Below are 16,577 nucleotides of genomic sequence, written 5' to 3'. Positions count from 1 at the left end.
GCACTGCAGTGTAGTTCCCCCCCCCACCCCACAGTAGAGCGAACCTGTTCTGAGCTGGCAACAGACTGTGAAGAAAACAACCCCTCTCCCCTCCAAAGCCCTTGACAAACACAAATAAAGCCCTCTTGGGCAGGGGGCATATTGAGGTGGTTGCTTTTTTTTTTTGGAGAAAAATTTTATTATCCAACAGCCAGTTTTACAAGTTTGTACCCTAAACAAATAAAGAAAGGGAGGAGGAAAGAAACCAAAAGGCAAAGTTACTGTCAACAACTCATCATTGCTTGGTACTATAGATCCATATGGCACGTGAACACCATACTGAGAACAGCACACAAGGCAGGGCATAGGAATGGGAAGGGTCCTCGGCAGTTCTGTGAATGGCCCCAGTAACCTGGGGTGGGGGTGGGGGTGGTACTGTCTACATGCTCAGCATCCTACATCCCAGGGATGCTGCCAGCAGTTGGATGCAGGTTTGGGTGCAGATGCCTGCACCTTGTGGCCTGACATTTCTCAGATGGGATGCCTCTTCCCAACTCCTCACTTGCATGGTTCTAGATGTGCCTCTTGCAGTATAGCGCTGCAGAGTTGGCCAAGTCCCTCTTAAGAAGAATACTGGTGCCAGAAACTCAAGTTTCTCTGTGTGTAGACCTACTAGCATGCCAGATCCACAAGGCACCTAAACTCTTACAGGGCTTGGCTCCCATGTCTTGCAACTGGAAGGCTACTTGTGAGCACTGGGCACTGTAGAAACCCCTCTATGGTCAGTTCCTGTACACGTCTACTTATTCCCAAAGGGGAATTGCAATAGACTGATTCAGAGCTAGGTTTGGGCAGGCAGAGCTCTTGCTAATACAATGACAGTATTGGACCAGTTCTTCCCCCTGTTCCATTTGTGGAAGTGCCTTGAACTGAATTTGGCACGAATGCTTGTGTCGGCCAAGTGAACCAGCACATCGATACCACTCATTGGAACCTGGTTGAGGTGGAGATTGTACAGTACACTCGAGAGAGAGAACAGCCGGAAGTCGTACCTCTTCTTGCAGACAGCAGACAAGTACACTCTGTCTCTTCTCCATCTGTATTGGTACACACAGGTCCTTTTAAAGAGCCAACAGTGTGGTTCTTTGTTTGTGGAGAAAAGTTCTCTCTCCCAAGATCTGCACATGATACCGCTGGCTTGTGCTGCCTAGGGGCAATCCAGATTTAAGGCAAGCCCTTCCCAGCTGAATGGGATGGCATTAGAAGGAAAAGCCCCACAGCCACCAGCTCCATCAGAACTTTCTAGCATGTTGGTCAGCTTCACCATGTTGGCCAGTCTGCATTGCAAGAGCAGAATGCTAAACCTGTGTGCATCCAGCTGGCTTTGGACCTCATCTCCCATCAGGCCCATCCATCAAAGCCAGTGGTCTAGGATGATGGGACATAGTCAAACAACACCTGGAGGGAAGCAGGGCCCTCATCCCAGATCTAAGAGAGCACTGAGGAACAGTGAGATTCTTCGGGCCTAGATCCTCTCTTCACAGTGTTGCAGTTAGGATGCTGAATGTTGTCACCACTAAAAGGACATAAATTCTGCCCCTCTGTGGGGAAAAAGCCCCAAACTTCCTAGCACCTGCATTTATAGTAGGACTGCTTTTGTTGTTGTTTTTTTGTTTTTAAGTGGGGTTGTTCCTTGAGGAGGAAATTTGGCTGAAAACTCCCATCCTGCTTGCCTTAGATGCACACTGGGAAAAGCTGAACCCAAATGTCCTCCTTCTGGGCAATGGTTAAAGACACAGAAGCCCAGCCAGATAAAAAAAACTTTGGGAACTATAATTCACAGAGAGGTGAGGAGACTTGTAAACAGAAATCAACACGAAGCCTTCTGGCAAAATCAGGGTAGTACTACAAACAGCAGAGGTGCTCTCCAACTCTATCAAAAGTGAGTGTGGGTGTCAGTTTTTGGCACTACATTTCACAACTGAAAACATCCTTGAAGGAGGTGTACCTAGTGCAGCTACTCTGGAGGAAGGAGCTCCCCTCCAAAAAACAAGTCTTGGTTTCCACCATGTAAGTGTCCCCTGCTCTCTTTTTACACAGTGTCAAATAATCTCTCATCTATGCCTTCACAGCTTTCATTTCTTAGGGGTGAAAGCCACAAAACCCCCAAATCCCAATGCATAAAATATTGTTGGGAGGGGGCAGGGAATGGGGGAGGCAGGAAAAGGAAATCAGCATCTTCAAGACACCTTCAGAGAAACAAGAACCTGATTTAGAGTAAACACAACAGATTAAAGAGTGTTTTGTAAAAGCCCCCATATTCCAACACATATGAATAAAATACCCCACCCCACCCCAGATCTCTTGAAAAAGTCAGGAACATAAAAATTAGCCACATTTCTGATGGCAACAGGCCTCTTTGCTCCCGGGGGGCAGGGGAATAGCATTGACAGGAAAAGAGGCTATGACACGCACGCTCACATGCACACAAGCCAGAGCACGCATCGAGCCACACTCTCGCACACAAGACGCAGGACCTTCCAAATTATTAGTTTCTCAGGCAAGTTGGTCGGGTGGCGGCATCAGCCTGTAATGCAAGATGCCTCCACTGGGACTCAGCAGGGCCCTCTAGCAAAGGGAATGGAGGGCTCTGAGGGACCTGCCTTGAACAGACTTGCAAGGCTGCAGGCAAAGGTCGAGAGTGTAATTAAGAAGAGATTAAATATTTCATCCAAATTCTCTCCTGCACTAGGATGAGCCTGGATACTCTTACTGCACTTTTCTCCCAGCCCCTGCTTTCTCTTGAAATGGTCCTTTAGAATAGGGAAGGCAGTCTGGTGCTGGACTCCAAAGGCAGTGGACTCTCTCCTGTCAGGGATTATTTAGCTTTGATTCCTGCAAGTGGGGGGAGGTTGGACTAGATGCCCCTCAGGGGTCCCTTCCAACTCTACAATTCTATGATTTTATAATGCCCCAAGCTCATTATATTCTGTGCAATGTAAACTATCAATCTCCACAGCAAGAACACTCAAGTTCTGTGGGCACCATAAAATTATGCAACTGAACAATATTAGGCAAACTTGCTTATTTTGTTTAAAGTTGTTCAATTGGATGGCTTTCTCAAGACCTGACACATGATCATTCAGCCAAAATCACCTTCAGAATGCTACCATGCTGCTGCCCCTAAGTTAAAACATATACTGTACTTCTGGAAATAACTGAAGATTTCAGACTGTTTCTTAACCTATTGGCACTGGGAGGAGGGAATCCCAAACTATGCATATGTTCTCTAAAAGCTGTGATCTGGCAGCCCCTACAACTAATCCATTCTAGACCCAAGATAGGATACTGTTAGTACAATGATCTCCACAAACGCTACACCAAACTTTCCTAAACATGGGTCTCCAAAATATCTGAGAGCCGTTTCCAGTCTGTATCAAACGGACAAGTTGCTGAGAGCCCTGCATATAATCATCTGAGCTTGGCACTGTGAAAACTACATGTCCCAGGATGCAAAGCGGCACTGCCAAGCGTGTGTGGCAGTGTAAGCGCTGCTGGCTGAGACATGTCAAGTGCTTCAGAACTGGGCAAGGTGCTATTTGCTTGTAATATATAGGGTTTGGCCTGCATTTCCAGGAGACATCAGGGGTGTTGAGCGCCGTAATCCTGGGGACTCGAGAGATTCAAAAGGGACTGTCCCACACATTGCCTGAGAAACTACGTAACATTTGCACGTTCCAACTGCTATAAGAAAACCCTAGAGTTGGCCCGGGGCCCCCTTCACTCCACAGTAGGTCCTCCTCGGGAGCAGCAGCGGGGCCGCCGCACATTCTGCAGGAGTGCCCTGAAGACGCTGGGCTGCCTCTTGACCTCCCCCTTGGGGGGAGCCCCCTTGATGGAGCTGGCACGGGTGCTCTGAGGTGTCATCACCATTTGCCGGCCATGCTCTTCAATCTGCTTCTCCAGGTGCTTCTGGATGGCCATGCCCAGCACCTCCACCTCCATGGAGGCGCCGTACACTTCCCACGTCATGCCCTTCTCGTCCCAGCTGACCTCCCGCACCGGCTCGGGCACCTCCTCCTGGGCCCCTTTCACGTGCACCTCAGGGTAGGACGCTTGGGGAGATTTGGTCACGGGAGTCATGGGCCCTGTGGCCACGGACCTGGTCTCCACCGGGATGGACACCTGCATCTCTGCATCTCTCTTGGCTGGCTTTTGCTCCGGGCCAGGGCTCTTCAGAGAGGAGGCCCCCAAGCCCCTTGTGTGGAAAGTGAAAGCCGAGGAGCCGTCGGGCGGGTTGATGGGGCTGACGGCCACCGACACCAAAGACACACGATTGTCAACTTGAGTCCCAGCATCGTGCTGGGGGGGAGTGACCTCAAGTGAGCAGGTTTGGGTGAGAAGTTCCACAGATCTCTTCTCGACGTCTGTTGTGCGCTCCTCACTCACAGCCACACTGGTCATTTCTGGTGTTTGTTGTTCCTGAGCTTGGTTTTGACACTTGGACTCAGAGGGTGTCACTTCTCTGAGCCCTTCCGCCTCCTTGGTGGCTTCACCTGGGGTTGTTTGTGACTCACCTGATGTGCCCTTGGCTTCATGAGGAACGGCAGCCACAGGGTTTCCTGGCACTCTACTGGAGTTCCCAACTGTGTTAGCCTCCGGAGCAGGGAACCTCACTTCCCTGCTATGGTCCCCCAACTGGTCTGTTTCTGTCGCTGGTCTGCTTGACTTCCCTGATGTGGCTTCAGCTGCCAAGGGGTCTTGAGTAAACTCCTTGGGAGCTTCTGGTGCGAGGGGACCTCCATGTCCTTCACTCAAGTGGTCCGCTGCTTCACAGACATCACTGCTGAAGTGTGATATATCTCCCTTGGAGGCACCTGGCTGTCCTTGGCTTGTGTTTTTCAGGCACGTGGGAAGTGCAGGACCCCCCTCGGAATGTGCTGTTCCTGCTTGGATGCTCTCAGCCTCAGCGGTTTTTTTGGTTGGTTCAAGAAATGCCACATGTTTCAGGGAGGCTGGTGCACTGGAAGGGTCCTTGTTGGTTGCCTTTAGGCAGGGCTCTGCTGGGAGATGCATACCGACATCTCCAGGAACAGCTTTACTTTCCAGAGGGTTGCAGGTATTGGATAAGCTACTGGGAAGATCCCTGCAGCTTGAGCCCTGCTTGCTGTTGTGCCGCAAGTCATGATGGGCTGCTCGTTCCCCGTCCTCTTCCAAGGTGGTTCCTCCAGCCATTGCATCTTTCAGAACCACGGTACCTGTATCAGTGACTAGTTCCATGGAAGGCTTTGTGGCTACAGCTGGCACCTTCTCCTTCTGGTCTGGGTTGTCCACCATGGTGTCTTCTTGGCTGCCGTCTTTGGTGCCAAGGTCATTCACACAGCAGTTCCTCATGGTGAGATCTCCTCCGTCACATCGGGTGTGTTGGAGACAGCTGTCTTTCTCCTGACTGCAAGGTAAGCTGCTGCTGGGCTGGGGAGCATCTTCTGGAACTGCATCTTGCTTCAACAACTGCAATGCTTCTGGCTGCTTAGCACTGCCCATCTCGAGACGAAACTTCTGCCATGCTATTCCATGCACCTCTCTTGGAGGACTCTAAAAGGGGAGATAAAAAGGGGTGGGGGACACAGTAAAGTTATGCCTATGCTGGAAACTCACTCAAACACACCATCAACTCCAAGCTATTCATGTTTGGAGCCTTCTGTGTCTGAGGTGCCCTGGTATACTCTAGGTGTATCTGGCACATGTGTGGGCTTAAGACACAAGCACAGGATCTGGTAGCTGAAAAAGAATTTGGCATCCTGAAGATTCTCAGAAGGGTGTTAGGGGGTGTTTTTAAAAAAGCAAGTTTCTAGTCTTCATATCTGTAGAGAAAGAGCTTCGAAAACAGGCAGGCATTTCCTTGGGACGGTTTGGGAACCAGGAAGATCCACCCCCCCCCCTCAGATTAGGATATGGAGCAACAGGGCACTTTCAGAAAACCCATTTATTGAGCGTCTATTCCGATTTGTTTGCAGGGAGATGATCTGCTATTTCTAGAGCATTCTCTCCATTTTGGGTGGGGATGTTACCAAGCACCATCCTACACATTCCAGTACATTCCCATCACTTTTCTTACTGCCAAAACTTTTGAGGGAAGCAAATTTGTTGTGCCAGACTTCCCAATCAACTGGAAATGGGCAACCTGACTTTTTTGGTGAGTGATTTAATCCCACCTGAGAGCACAATAGTCTTGGAAGCGCCCTTAGAATTGTGGATCTGGGCCCATCTCCCACGGCTACTGCTCCTTGTCCACAGACTTCCAATTCTCCACAACCATTTACCCCTCTATCCCTTCTTATTTCTCTTCCTCCCTTCCATGCCACCTTTGTGCTAAATCCAGGTAGTGCACAGTTTACTTGGTCAAATCATTATATACTCCTTTGAATAATAGCTGAACTACTTCTACAACTTCTGAGATTTTTAGGGTGGAGGTGCATCAAATAACAAAGAGAAGGCTCATTTTTGCCCTGTGTTCTCTAATGTGTCACCTCTTGAATGTAAGGCCTCATCAGCACTGAACGTTAAAGCAGTGTCATTTCACTTTAAACAGTTGTGGCTTCCCCCAAAGAATCCTGGGAACTATAGTTTGTTAAGTATGGTGAGAGTTGTTAGAGGAAACTCCCATTCCCCGCACAGAACTACAGTTCTCAGAATGGTTTAACAATCAGTCTCTCTTCCTGGGTAACTCAGGGTTTTGTAGTCATGTTCATTTATTTCAATGAGTCTGCTCTGAGTAAAATGTAGTTCAATACCACCCTAAGAACTTCATAGTTGGAAGCCCCCACCCCCCGATGGGTTATTCAGTCCAACCCCCTGCAATGCAGGAATATGCAGGTGACCCATATGGGGATCGAACCTGCGTCCTTGGTGTTATCAGCACCATGCCCTAACCAACTGAGCTAACATACACTATTTCATCCACTAAGGTAGCTCAGTACTGTTATCCTCATTTTACAGGTCGGAAGCTGAAGCTAAGAGAACATTAGTTCCCCTAAGGTCATATACTAAATACATGGCAGAGGCAAGATTTTGACTAGTGGTTTCCTCATTCACAATTCAGCCTTGTAGCCACATTACAACATTAGTCCCTAGACTGTAGCCACCTTTGCTTGAATGGTACAGGAAGTATCCATCACATATGGACAATCATATATTCAAAGGGTAGCAGCTGATTCATTCAGCTAATTGGGTGGGAGATTTGGTGGAGGAAGTTAAGAGATTTGAAAGCTGCTCAGCCATGTCACAATTCAAGAAACTTGATTCCACATCCCCGCCAAAAAAATAGCCTTATAAGTGAATGAACAAGATCAGGTCTATAGTCATTCAAGTGACACAAGCAAATTGCATGCCTCTAACTAAACTGCCAGCTGCTGTGATAATCTCCTGCAACATTTGCACACACAGGCTGGCCACATGATTTGTGCACATATATTCTGGCACCGAAGCCTGCAGAGATTCCATGGCGACAACAGAGAAGAGACATTTGGTTTGGAGGTGGTGTGTTAACAGCAAGCAAATAGTAGAAATCCCATTGTAACCACATATAATCAACTGCCGGCACCCACCCATTAGAAGATGCTGCAAACTCTATGGGAATACTTTTGAGATTGCTTAGAGCCTTGGCCATGGCAACTGCAGGAGTAAAACAGCCTGAAAATATAATATAAACAAAGACATATTATAACTTCAATTACACACCTCCCCAAAAAGAACGGAAAGGAAGAAAACAGAAATTATAAAAATTGTAGCAGAAGGTTCAACCTCAGTTCTCCAGCAGTAGGAATAGCAAGGCAACTCAAGACCATGTGCCACCTGAGATGACTTTCTTTTGCACCTTCTCTCCCTCTCAGGTGCACTCTCATCCCTATGGTTGTTCCTGATGCCAAAGCAGTAGCAGTGCCACGGCAGGTTGAAAGAAGATCTGCCAGCTGGGCTCATTATGTACCATCTGCATGGCTGGTGTGCGAAAATGTCAGCATGTGAAGGCGAAGTGAGGGGCAGGGTGGGTATGAATATAGGTGGCCATACAGAATCCTGACATATATGGGTGGGTCCCAACTACCTACTGCTGGAATTAGAGTACGGGGAGTGGAATCGAATCTGGAGATGGAGCCTTCCTAATTTCATTTGAGCCAGGAATGGGGAACTTGCAGCCCCCAATATGTTGCTGGACTTGACTCCCATCATGTTAAGGAAAATGAAATAATTATCCATGCGTCAGCAGAAATTGTACCCCACCCCATGCAGCTAAGGTATCTTGTGACTATCTTGTATGTGTTGCTGGGCAAACTAGCATGTAGCACCAGGTAGATAAGGGCTCAAGTTAAAGCATCCATTGTTGGGGAGTACAGGAAAATCTGCTGGAGAAGTGGAGACTGTTGGAAGAATCCTGTGAAAATGTGAAAGACTTTGCGAAGAGCCCATCTGAGGAAAGTTGGGCAACCTGCAAGACTTCTGGACTCAGAGAATTCGGGCAGTTGCAGGACTTTGTTAGCAACTGGACTTTGCACTTGCTGTGTGGACTTTGGTCTCATGAAGGACTTCATAAGCTGGAACTCTCTCTGGGCTCAGAGAGTGAAGACTTCTTGTAGCAACTGTGTGTTTACATAGCTCCTGTGGTGAGCCAAACTGCTCAACTGAACTTCCATGGTGCATATACAACACCCAACACACCATCCCTGACCACTGGCCATGCTGGCTAGTGATGATGGGAGTTGAGAGCCCAGCAACTTCTGGAGAGCCACAGGTCCTCCATTCCTGGTTTAAGCAGAAGATACTGTTTGGTTGGCCAGCTGCCTTTTATTTTTGCCAGCCTAGAAGCTCATACTACCCACTAGTCACAGCTCTACCACTGGCCTTTCTACGGCCAGCAAAAAAGAAAACAGTGCATGCCAAAAATGCAGTTAAGACTTCAAACAACACTGAGTCTGAAGCAACTACTGAGCCATTGTTGTGAAGTCTAGCCCTACTCATTCTCTCCCTTCATCATGCTACATTCATATAATAAAGGAAAGCACATGATCATTGGCTATAATCAAGAAGGTATGGAGTAAGAATAAACATCAAAATTCCACACCAAGGCAGCCTAAATTCTCCAGAAACATTTTTGCACAATTCTCCACAAAGAGATGCTCAGTTCTGCAACTGCATAAATTATATAAATTCCAACACATCCTCAAGCTTCTCTCTGCAGCCTCAAGGACTAGAAACTTGCTTTAAAAAAATGAAGCATGAGATTCTTAGGTCATTGGTTTCTGTGCCCAACTTCAAATTCCATAATTGCATAATCACAGAACACACACAGTCTTGTCTATGCAGGTGGAATATGTATTGCGTTGGTAGTAGCTAAATCTTTATAACAGAATCCAAACTGATTATTGTTTTGCCTTATAACATGCTGAGACTAAGAGCCCATGCACTCTCATTCTGACTCCATTTTAAATGGTTCCATATGGAGCTTGTCGCCATGTGGGGAGATATTTGTATGCTGCCATTCAGAATACTTTTCACAAAAAATGGCAAAACCTAAGAGATCTGCCTGACTCTCGGTGGAAAGTTCCCTGTTTCATAACTATCTACACATTACTTGCAAAGCAGGAAAGACTTAGGGGAGGGATGTAGCAGAGAAACAGTTGATGGAGAAAGGATTAAAAACCTCCCCTTTTCTGCAGCTTCTCTGCTCTCATTTCTTCTTCCCCACCCCCCAAGGCGGATTTCAGTCTTCAAAATAGTGCTGCGTCTGGCTCAGTTAACATATAGTTTAGTCCCATCAGAGAACATTGGCAAAACCAGGGCCTTTTTTTTCAGCCAGAACTTGACTAAACTCCGTTCCAGCGCCTCTCAGGTGGGGGTCGCTGCTATTATAAGAGAACAAAGGAGGTGTTCATGGTGTGTTCCAGCACCTTTTTTTCTAGAAAAATAGCACTGGGCAAAACAATTTCCTAGCTGCTTGGTTTTAAGATGGAATGGGTTCTTGGAAGAGGAAAGGGTTTTCAAGAAATCCAATTGGCAGGCACATTACCTACAGCCAAGTGTCTTCTACACACATAGGATAGACCATGGGTAGGCAAACTAAGGCCCGGGGGCCGGATATGGCCCAATTGCCTTCTAAATCTGGCACGCGGATGGTCCGGGAATCAGTGTGTTTTTACATGAGTAGAATGTGTGCTTTTATTTAAAATGCATCTCTGGGTTATTTGTGGGGCATAGGAATTTGTTAATTTTTTCTTCTTCTTCAAAATATAGTCCGGTCCACCACAAGGTCTGAGGGACAGTGGACCGGCCACCTGCTGAAAAAGTTTGCTGACTCCTGGGATAGACAATCAAAGCAGACAGACTCTCATATCCACAGCCCTGTGCTGATGAGACACAACACAGCTCTCCACCCCAAACACATATTCCACTTAAAGCAGTGTTTGCCTAGGAGTTCCAATGGGCAACCTTTCTTGCTTTCCTGCTGATCCGGCAGTTATCCACAGCTGAAAGGCTCGTCTTCAGCTCAGTGAGTAAGCCTGCCTCTCTTATCACTTTATTAACTGTGGCACTCCTTCCCTGTATACTCCAGCAAGCGCTTATTCCCCAGGGTAGGGAGTCTGTAAGTCGGGAGAGGCACCTCATTCATCACTGCTTTGTCACACACGAGCTCCTTCTCTACAGCCCCACTCCAAGGGAGCCACGTACTTGAATTTGAATCCAAGAAGATCTAGGAGAGATTCTTGGGCTACTTACATTTTTCCATGGGAGGATATCATCCACAGGGACCACTACATCCAGTTGCAGAACCATGTGAGTTAAGCACTTTGGCACAACAAGTTCTCCTATGTTTTATCTGCACGCATTCCTCCAAGCAATAAAAGCACTGCGTCAAGATCTGCCTCCGCTGTCGTCAACCTGGTGCCCTCCAGCTGTTTTGGACAACAATTCCATCAGCTGTGCAGACTATGCCTGATGGGAGTTGTAGTCCAAAACTGCTGGAAGACACCAGGTTAGGAAAGGATGATCCACCTTATATTCCAGTTAATGGCGGCGAATGCTCAAAGTTATGCTTCCATGTATCCAGAAACTTGTATTCGGAGTACTAGAGAGTATTCACGTCTTATATATCCCCACACCTGTGAATATAATACAAACATATTTCTCCTCCTACTTTTTTATTTTATTTATTTAATAAAACTTATATACTGCTTGACTGTAAAAAACCTCAAAGCGGTTTACAAGCCCCCCACTAAAATCAAGAAAAAATTATATTCCTACTTACAACATACAAAAGCTGAAATACTAAAACAGATTAAAGTTACCTCAGCTTTCTAAACACCTGGGTAGGTTTGTCTAAACAAGAATGTTTTTAGCAGGCACTGAAAAGAGTACAGCGAAAGTGCCTGCTTGATCTCAACAGGCAGGGAGTCCCAAAGTGTAGATGCTTCCACACTAAATGATCAAGCTCTTAAAAATACGGAGCGGGTATCATGTGGCACCTATAGTAGTGCTAATTCCTCTGATCGAAGTGGTTGACCTTTTCTGCCAAAGCTTTTAGGATAAGCAAGTCTATCAATATTTATACCAGGTTTGGGGAACCCTTGGTCCTCCAGATGTTGCTGAGCTACAACTTCCAGCAGTCCCGGCAATCGTGGCCAATGGCCAGGGATGATGGGAGTTGTAGTTCAGCCACATCTGGAAGACCAAAGGTTCCCCAAACTTAATCTAAAACTTCTCCTGCTAGTGGACATGTTATGGACCCTCCCTTCATCTCTCTGTGCATTAGTTATTTCCCTTCCATCCACATTTATTATGGGCAAAGGATAGGACTGGCATGCACTCTGCAAAAAAATATTATTATTTGGTGCCACTTTCTAGAAATAAGCACTAAGCCTTTGGACATCTCCTTTCTGGCAGACCTATCTTCTTGGCTCCAGTAGTCTCTCTAGAGTTGGATATAACCCAAATACATGCAAACACAACTCAAGTACATGCAATTGCAACCCAAGTGGACATCCTTGCCTAAGAAAAATTGAGGCAGAGGCTCCAGTCCATCTACAGAGACTGCCAGAGTAAGAGCAAAGGTCTGCCAATAAATGAAGCTCTCCAAAGGCATATTGCTACACTGGAACAGAATTACATTTTCAATTGCACTTAGAAAATACGGTTGGGAGGAGAGTTGCCAAAATATAAATGTGTGCTTCATCTGCATATTCATTTGCAAATTGTAGATGCTTGCATATATTTGCTTAGTCAAGTAATGTCTTCTGCTGATCATAAGGACAAGGAGCTGTGTGGGATAATGAAAGCCCACTGGGAATACCAATGATCCGCTGGGAATACCCACTGGGAATACCAATGATCCACTTTCTGGCTTTTCCAATTTTACCAGGTGTTGCCCATGCACTTTCAAGTCTATCTTTGCAGCAGTGAGGACTATAAACTTACTTTAGGAAGGAAGAAAGGAAGATTGATTTTCAGGAATTTTGTAACCAGTACCATATTCCAATCACATGGAATAAGGTAAGGGTAAAGGTAAAGGACCCCTGGATGGTTAAGTCCAGTCAAAGGTGACTATGGGGTTGCAGTGCTCATCTCACTTTCAGACCGAGGGAGCTGGTGTTTGTCCACAGACAGCTTTCTGGGTCATGTGGCCAGCATGACTAAGCCACTTCTGGTGCAACAGAACACCGTGACAGAAACCAGAGCCCACGGAAACACCTTTTACCTTCCTGCCACAGCAGTAACTATTTATCTACTTGCACTGGTATGTTTTCAAACTGCTAGGTTGGCAGAAGCTAGGATAGAACAATGGGAGATCACTCCATTGTGCAGATTCGAACCACCGACCTTCTGATCGGCAGCCCTGAATATAGTAGTACTGGAAGGGAAATTGTGAGACTGAGGCCACATTTACACCACACACTTAAAGCATTATGGTACACACACACACACACACACACACACACACACACACCCACGGTATATACATACATTTCTTTGTGTGCTGCTTCTCCACAGATACCATTTGAAGCAGCCACGACTCCCCTTCAATAATTCTAGGAACTGTAGTTTTTTAAGGGTGCTGAGAGTTATTAGGAGACCCCTATTCTCCGCTGAGTAACAATTCTCAGAATGGTTTAATGGACAATCCCTCTTCACAGGGAACTCTGTGAACTGTAGCTCTGGGAGAGGAATAGGGTTCTCCTAACACTGCTCAGCCCCTTTAACAAGCCACACTTCCCAGGATATTTTAGAGACAAGTGGGATCATAGTGTTTTAAATGTACTGTATGGTGTAAATGTGGCCTGAGTGAAAACATTCTAGCACACACTTAGATTTTCCTTCAGACATGGCAAGAGTGAGACACAGTAGTTTGGCTTCCCCTTGCAAAAAGGAGAACCTGCTTGTTACCTTCTGGTTGTCTTTTACTTTCTCTAACAACACACCTCTCCACAAGCAGTGACGGCACAGGTATGTGCAGATGTGCTTAATTTGCATAAGTGGATTTCTCTGCCATGTAAACAAAGCAAAATGCAGGCACCAATCCTAGACTTGGAAGCAAAGGCTGTGTACAAACATGCATAATTTGAGGTACAACCTTGCTGTGTTTTGTTTAATTAAACCATCCTCCCTGCTGAATTGAGCTCTGAGGAAAGAGGTTCCAGGAGTTTGCCGCAGGAGACAGCTGTGCAGAGGGCTAAAAGGCTGACACTTGTCACGGAACAAACCCAGCTCTTCTATCCCCTTCCTGGACTAGTTTTCCAGCTTTTTAATTAAAACAGATAACACCTTTAAAATTAATTAATTAATAGGAAGAATTGTGCCTTTTTAATTGAAGAAATGAAGATTTTTTTTTGGGGGGGGGAGCTGGACTGCCACCCTGGAAGATGGGAAATGATAATAGATTCATAGAGTTGTAGAGTTGGAAGGAACCCTAGGGGCAATCTAGTCCAACCCCCTAAAATGCAGGAATCGCAAGATGACGACAAAAATAGCATTTGAACTGCTGTTACATTTACACTTTTCATTTATTAAATTTCTATACCGCCCTTCATCTGAGGATTCCAGGGCAGTTTACAATATAAAAGCACAAACATAACATAGTAGCAAACAACACAATATTTACGAGGCTGTCCTAGAGATCCACCAGGAAAAAATAATTAAAACTTTGGATTTTACGCTGGCAGGGCTGTGAGGTACAAGGAATGAGGAACATACTAGCATATGTGGTGGGAACTAATTATGTACACAAGTTCTGGAATCAGATTGTAATGGAGACTGGTATTATTATTATTATTATTATTATTATTATTATTATTAGCAAACAGGTCACCTTGGAGGCTAAACTACATCTCTTATTCAGTTTTGATGGTGCCAATGCTCATCTTATTTCTCAGCAATTAATTCTATATCTGTTGGCTGCCGCTTGTCTCTCAAGTGTGGAAGGACGCATCTTGTGATTTTATGGATTTGGATTTTGTGTGTCAGCAATCTGGAAGTCATTGACACGGCAGAGTGGGAAAAATCATTCCCTGCTAATAAGGAGATTCCCTATTGGCAATAAACCTTCAAAAATCTGGGGATATGGAGTTTCAAAGGACACTGGCACCATATAAGAGTGCTCCAGGAACATTCCATACACGGTTTGCAAAGGCTCTCATAAAGATCATCTGCAGTGCCTCAGGCTTGACATTTGGAAATAAGTCACTTTTGGAAAAGGTTTCAGCCTCACTTCCAGTTAGCAAGCCATTGTAGAAGTTTACAATGAAGTCATTCTCATTGGATCTTGGAAAGGTAGCTATCCATGTAAACTACCCACTGTGGGATGGGTGTGTTTATTTGGGGGAGGGGGTTTGCCAGCTGTGCTTGCTGGCTGCCTCCACTTGACCAAAAGGGGCCTGTCATACAAAGAGAAGCCTCTTCTTCAGCAGTTGTCCTGCGTTGCAGGGGTTGGACTAAATCACCCTTGGAGTCCCTTCCAACTCTAAAAATCCACAGTTCTATGAATAATAACAACAAATCCTGTTTCTAAGCTACACCCAAACAGTTAAGTGGCTTCTCAAAAGAACAACTACTTCACTGTAATGTGATCTTCCATGCGCAGGGTGAGTAAGTGTGGGTCAACGGCTTTGCCTTCAGGGCTACAATCTGGGAGTCAGAACAGATAAGAGGCCTTCATGAAGGAGAGTAAAAAAGTTGGTGCCTATGTGTGTGTGCATGCGTGCGCACACACACAAGTTTAACTACATTTGGGGGTGGGGAACAATTAATCAGTTAACTTAAAGATAGCAGAAATACACAGAAAACACCATGGCAGGTGGGGGTGAGGATGGGGAAAGCTGAAGATATTACACCCCACTCTCTTTTGGCCAATGGCTTTGTAGGAATGCTGTTCTCCAGTGGTACCACTAAGCAAGTAGGCTGCCCCAAAAAGGTGGGCTTGCCAATGGATTGTGGAGTAAAAAGAGTTCAGACAGTCCTGGATCTAAAAAAACAAAACCCAGTGCACGTAAACATTCACCTTCTTAAAAGAACTATTTCCCCTCCTCCCTCTAGTCACATGGTAAGTGGCAGCTGAATCCATGCAGTGCGTATGTCTTCACCCTCGGGGGTTGTAGCTAAGGAACTCAGCTGGAGCTTTTCACCGCATTTCATTATATTTCCCAGGTCTGCAATCTTGCAGCAACTAGATGCTGCCACAAATCCCCCGTGAAGAGCCATCAGGCAATCTATGCTCAGGCAGGCGAGGGAGGGTCATTGGCTTTGCAAGCACCGTTTGGTAAGCTTTTGATTGAGGAGTCAGAATCTGGCCCATGGGTGCCCTTGCCTAAGACAATGTGGCTGTTTTTACAAAAGCAGGCCGAGGCTCCAACTCATCTGCAGCAGGGGTGGGCAGACTTCAGATTAGTTGGATCTGCACTGTCGTTTTTACTAGAATCCCAAGATCTACCAACCAGAGCCAAAAGCACACAGATAAAATGAAAGAGCTGGGTGCCTCTGAGCACATTCTGAGCACAGGAATTTGTTTTGAAAACCAGAACTGAACAGAACTCATAGTCAAAGAATCATAGAATTGGAAGGCACTCTGAGGATCATCCAACCCCCTCAACGCAGGAATACGTAGCTGTCCCATACGGGGATCAAACCTGCAACCTTGGCACTATCAGCACCGTGCTCTAACTTACTGAGCTATCCAAGGCATTTTACATCAAAGTCCTGGACTTTGAAGAAGCACAAACTCAGGGCGAAAAGGAGAAATGGGCTAACGGGAAGGCACATTCAGCAAACCCTCACCATGATCAGCTCCCACCTGGAAACCTATGTCCCCATTGTTGAAGGACGTGTGGATCCAGAACTGGCCTCCACAGTCACTTACAGGCTCACTGTTAAGACTGTGGTCATGGAAGACAATCTTACTCAGCTACGAGTGATAGCCGAAGAAGACATCAAAGTCCACTCCTAATTAGCTTTCTTCACTTCAGCAGCCTAATTTAGGCTTTTAATTGATAAACAAACGAGAGTCACAAATCCTTGGTTCTACTGAAAATCACCCAGTAAATCCCAATCTGCCTTCTGCC

At 46.1% G+C, this 16,577-nt stretch overlaps 1 protein-coding gene across 4 annotated transcripts in view; it reads right to left on the bottom strand.

Moving 5' to 3' along the window:
• Nucleotides 1-154: 154 nt before the first annotated feature.
• Nucleotides 155-16,577, bottom strand: part of GPRIN1 (G protein regulated inducer of neurite outgrowth 1) — a 57,917-nt gene continuing 41,494 nt past the window's right edge. For all 4 annotated transcript variants that reach the window (XM_083603877.1, XM_083603878.1, XM_083603876.1 and 1 more), the window contains one exon: nucleotides 155-5,574. In XM_083603877.1, the coding sequence (XP_083460003.1) occupies nucleotides 3,760-5,523 (1,764 nt within the window). In that variant the 5' untranslated portion in view covers nucleotides 5,524-5,574 and the 3' untranslated portion in view covers nucleotides 155-3,759. The remainder of the gene's footprint in view (nucleotides 5,575-16,577) is intronic.

This window comes from Podarcis filfolensis (genome assembly GCF_964270895.1).
Source record: "Podarcis filfolensis genome assembly, chromosome: 2".
Taxonomy (NCBI): Eukaryota; Metazoa; Chordata; class Lepidosauria; order Squamata; family Lacertidae; genus Podarcis; species Podarcis filfolensis.
Note: the sequence above shows the minus strand (reverse complement) of the source record. Positions and strands in the feature narration are given on the sequence as shown.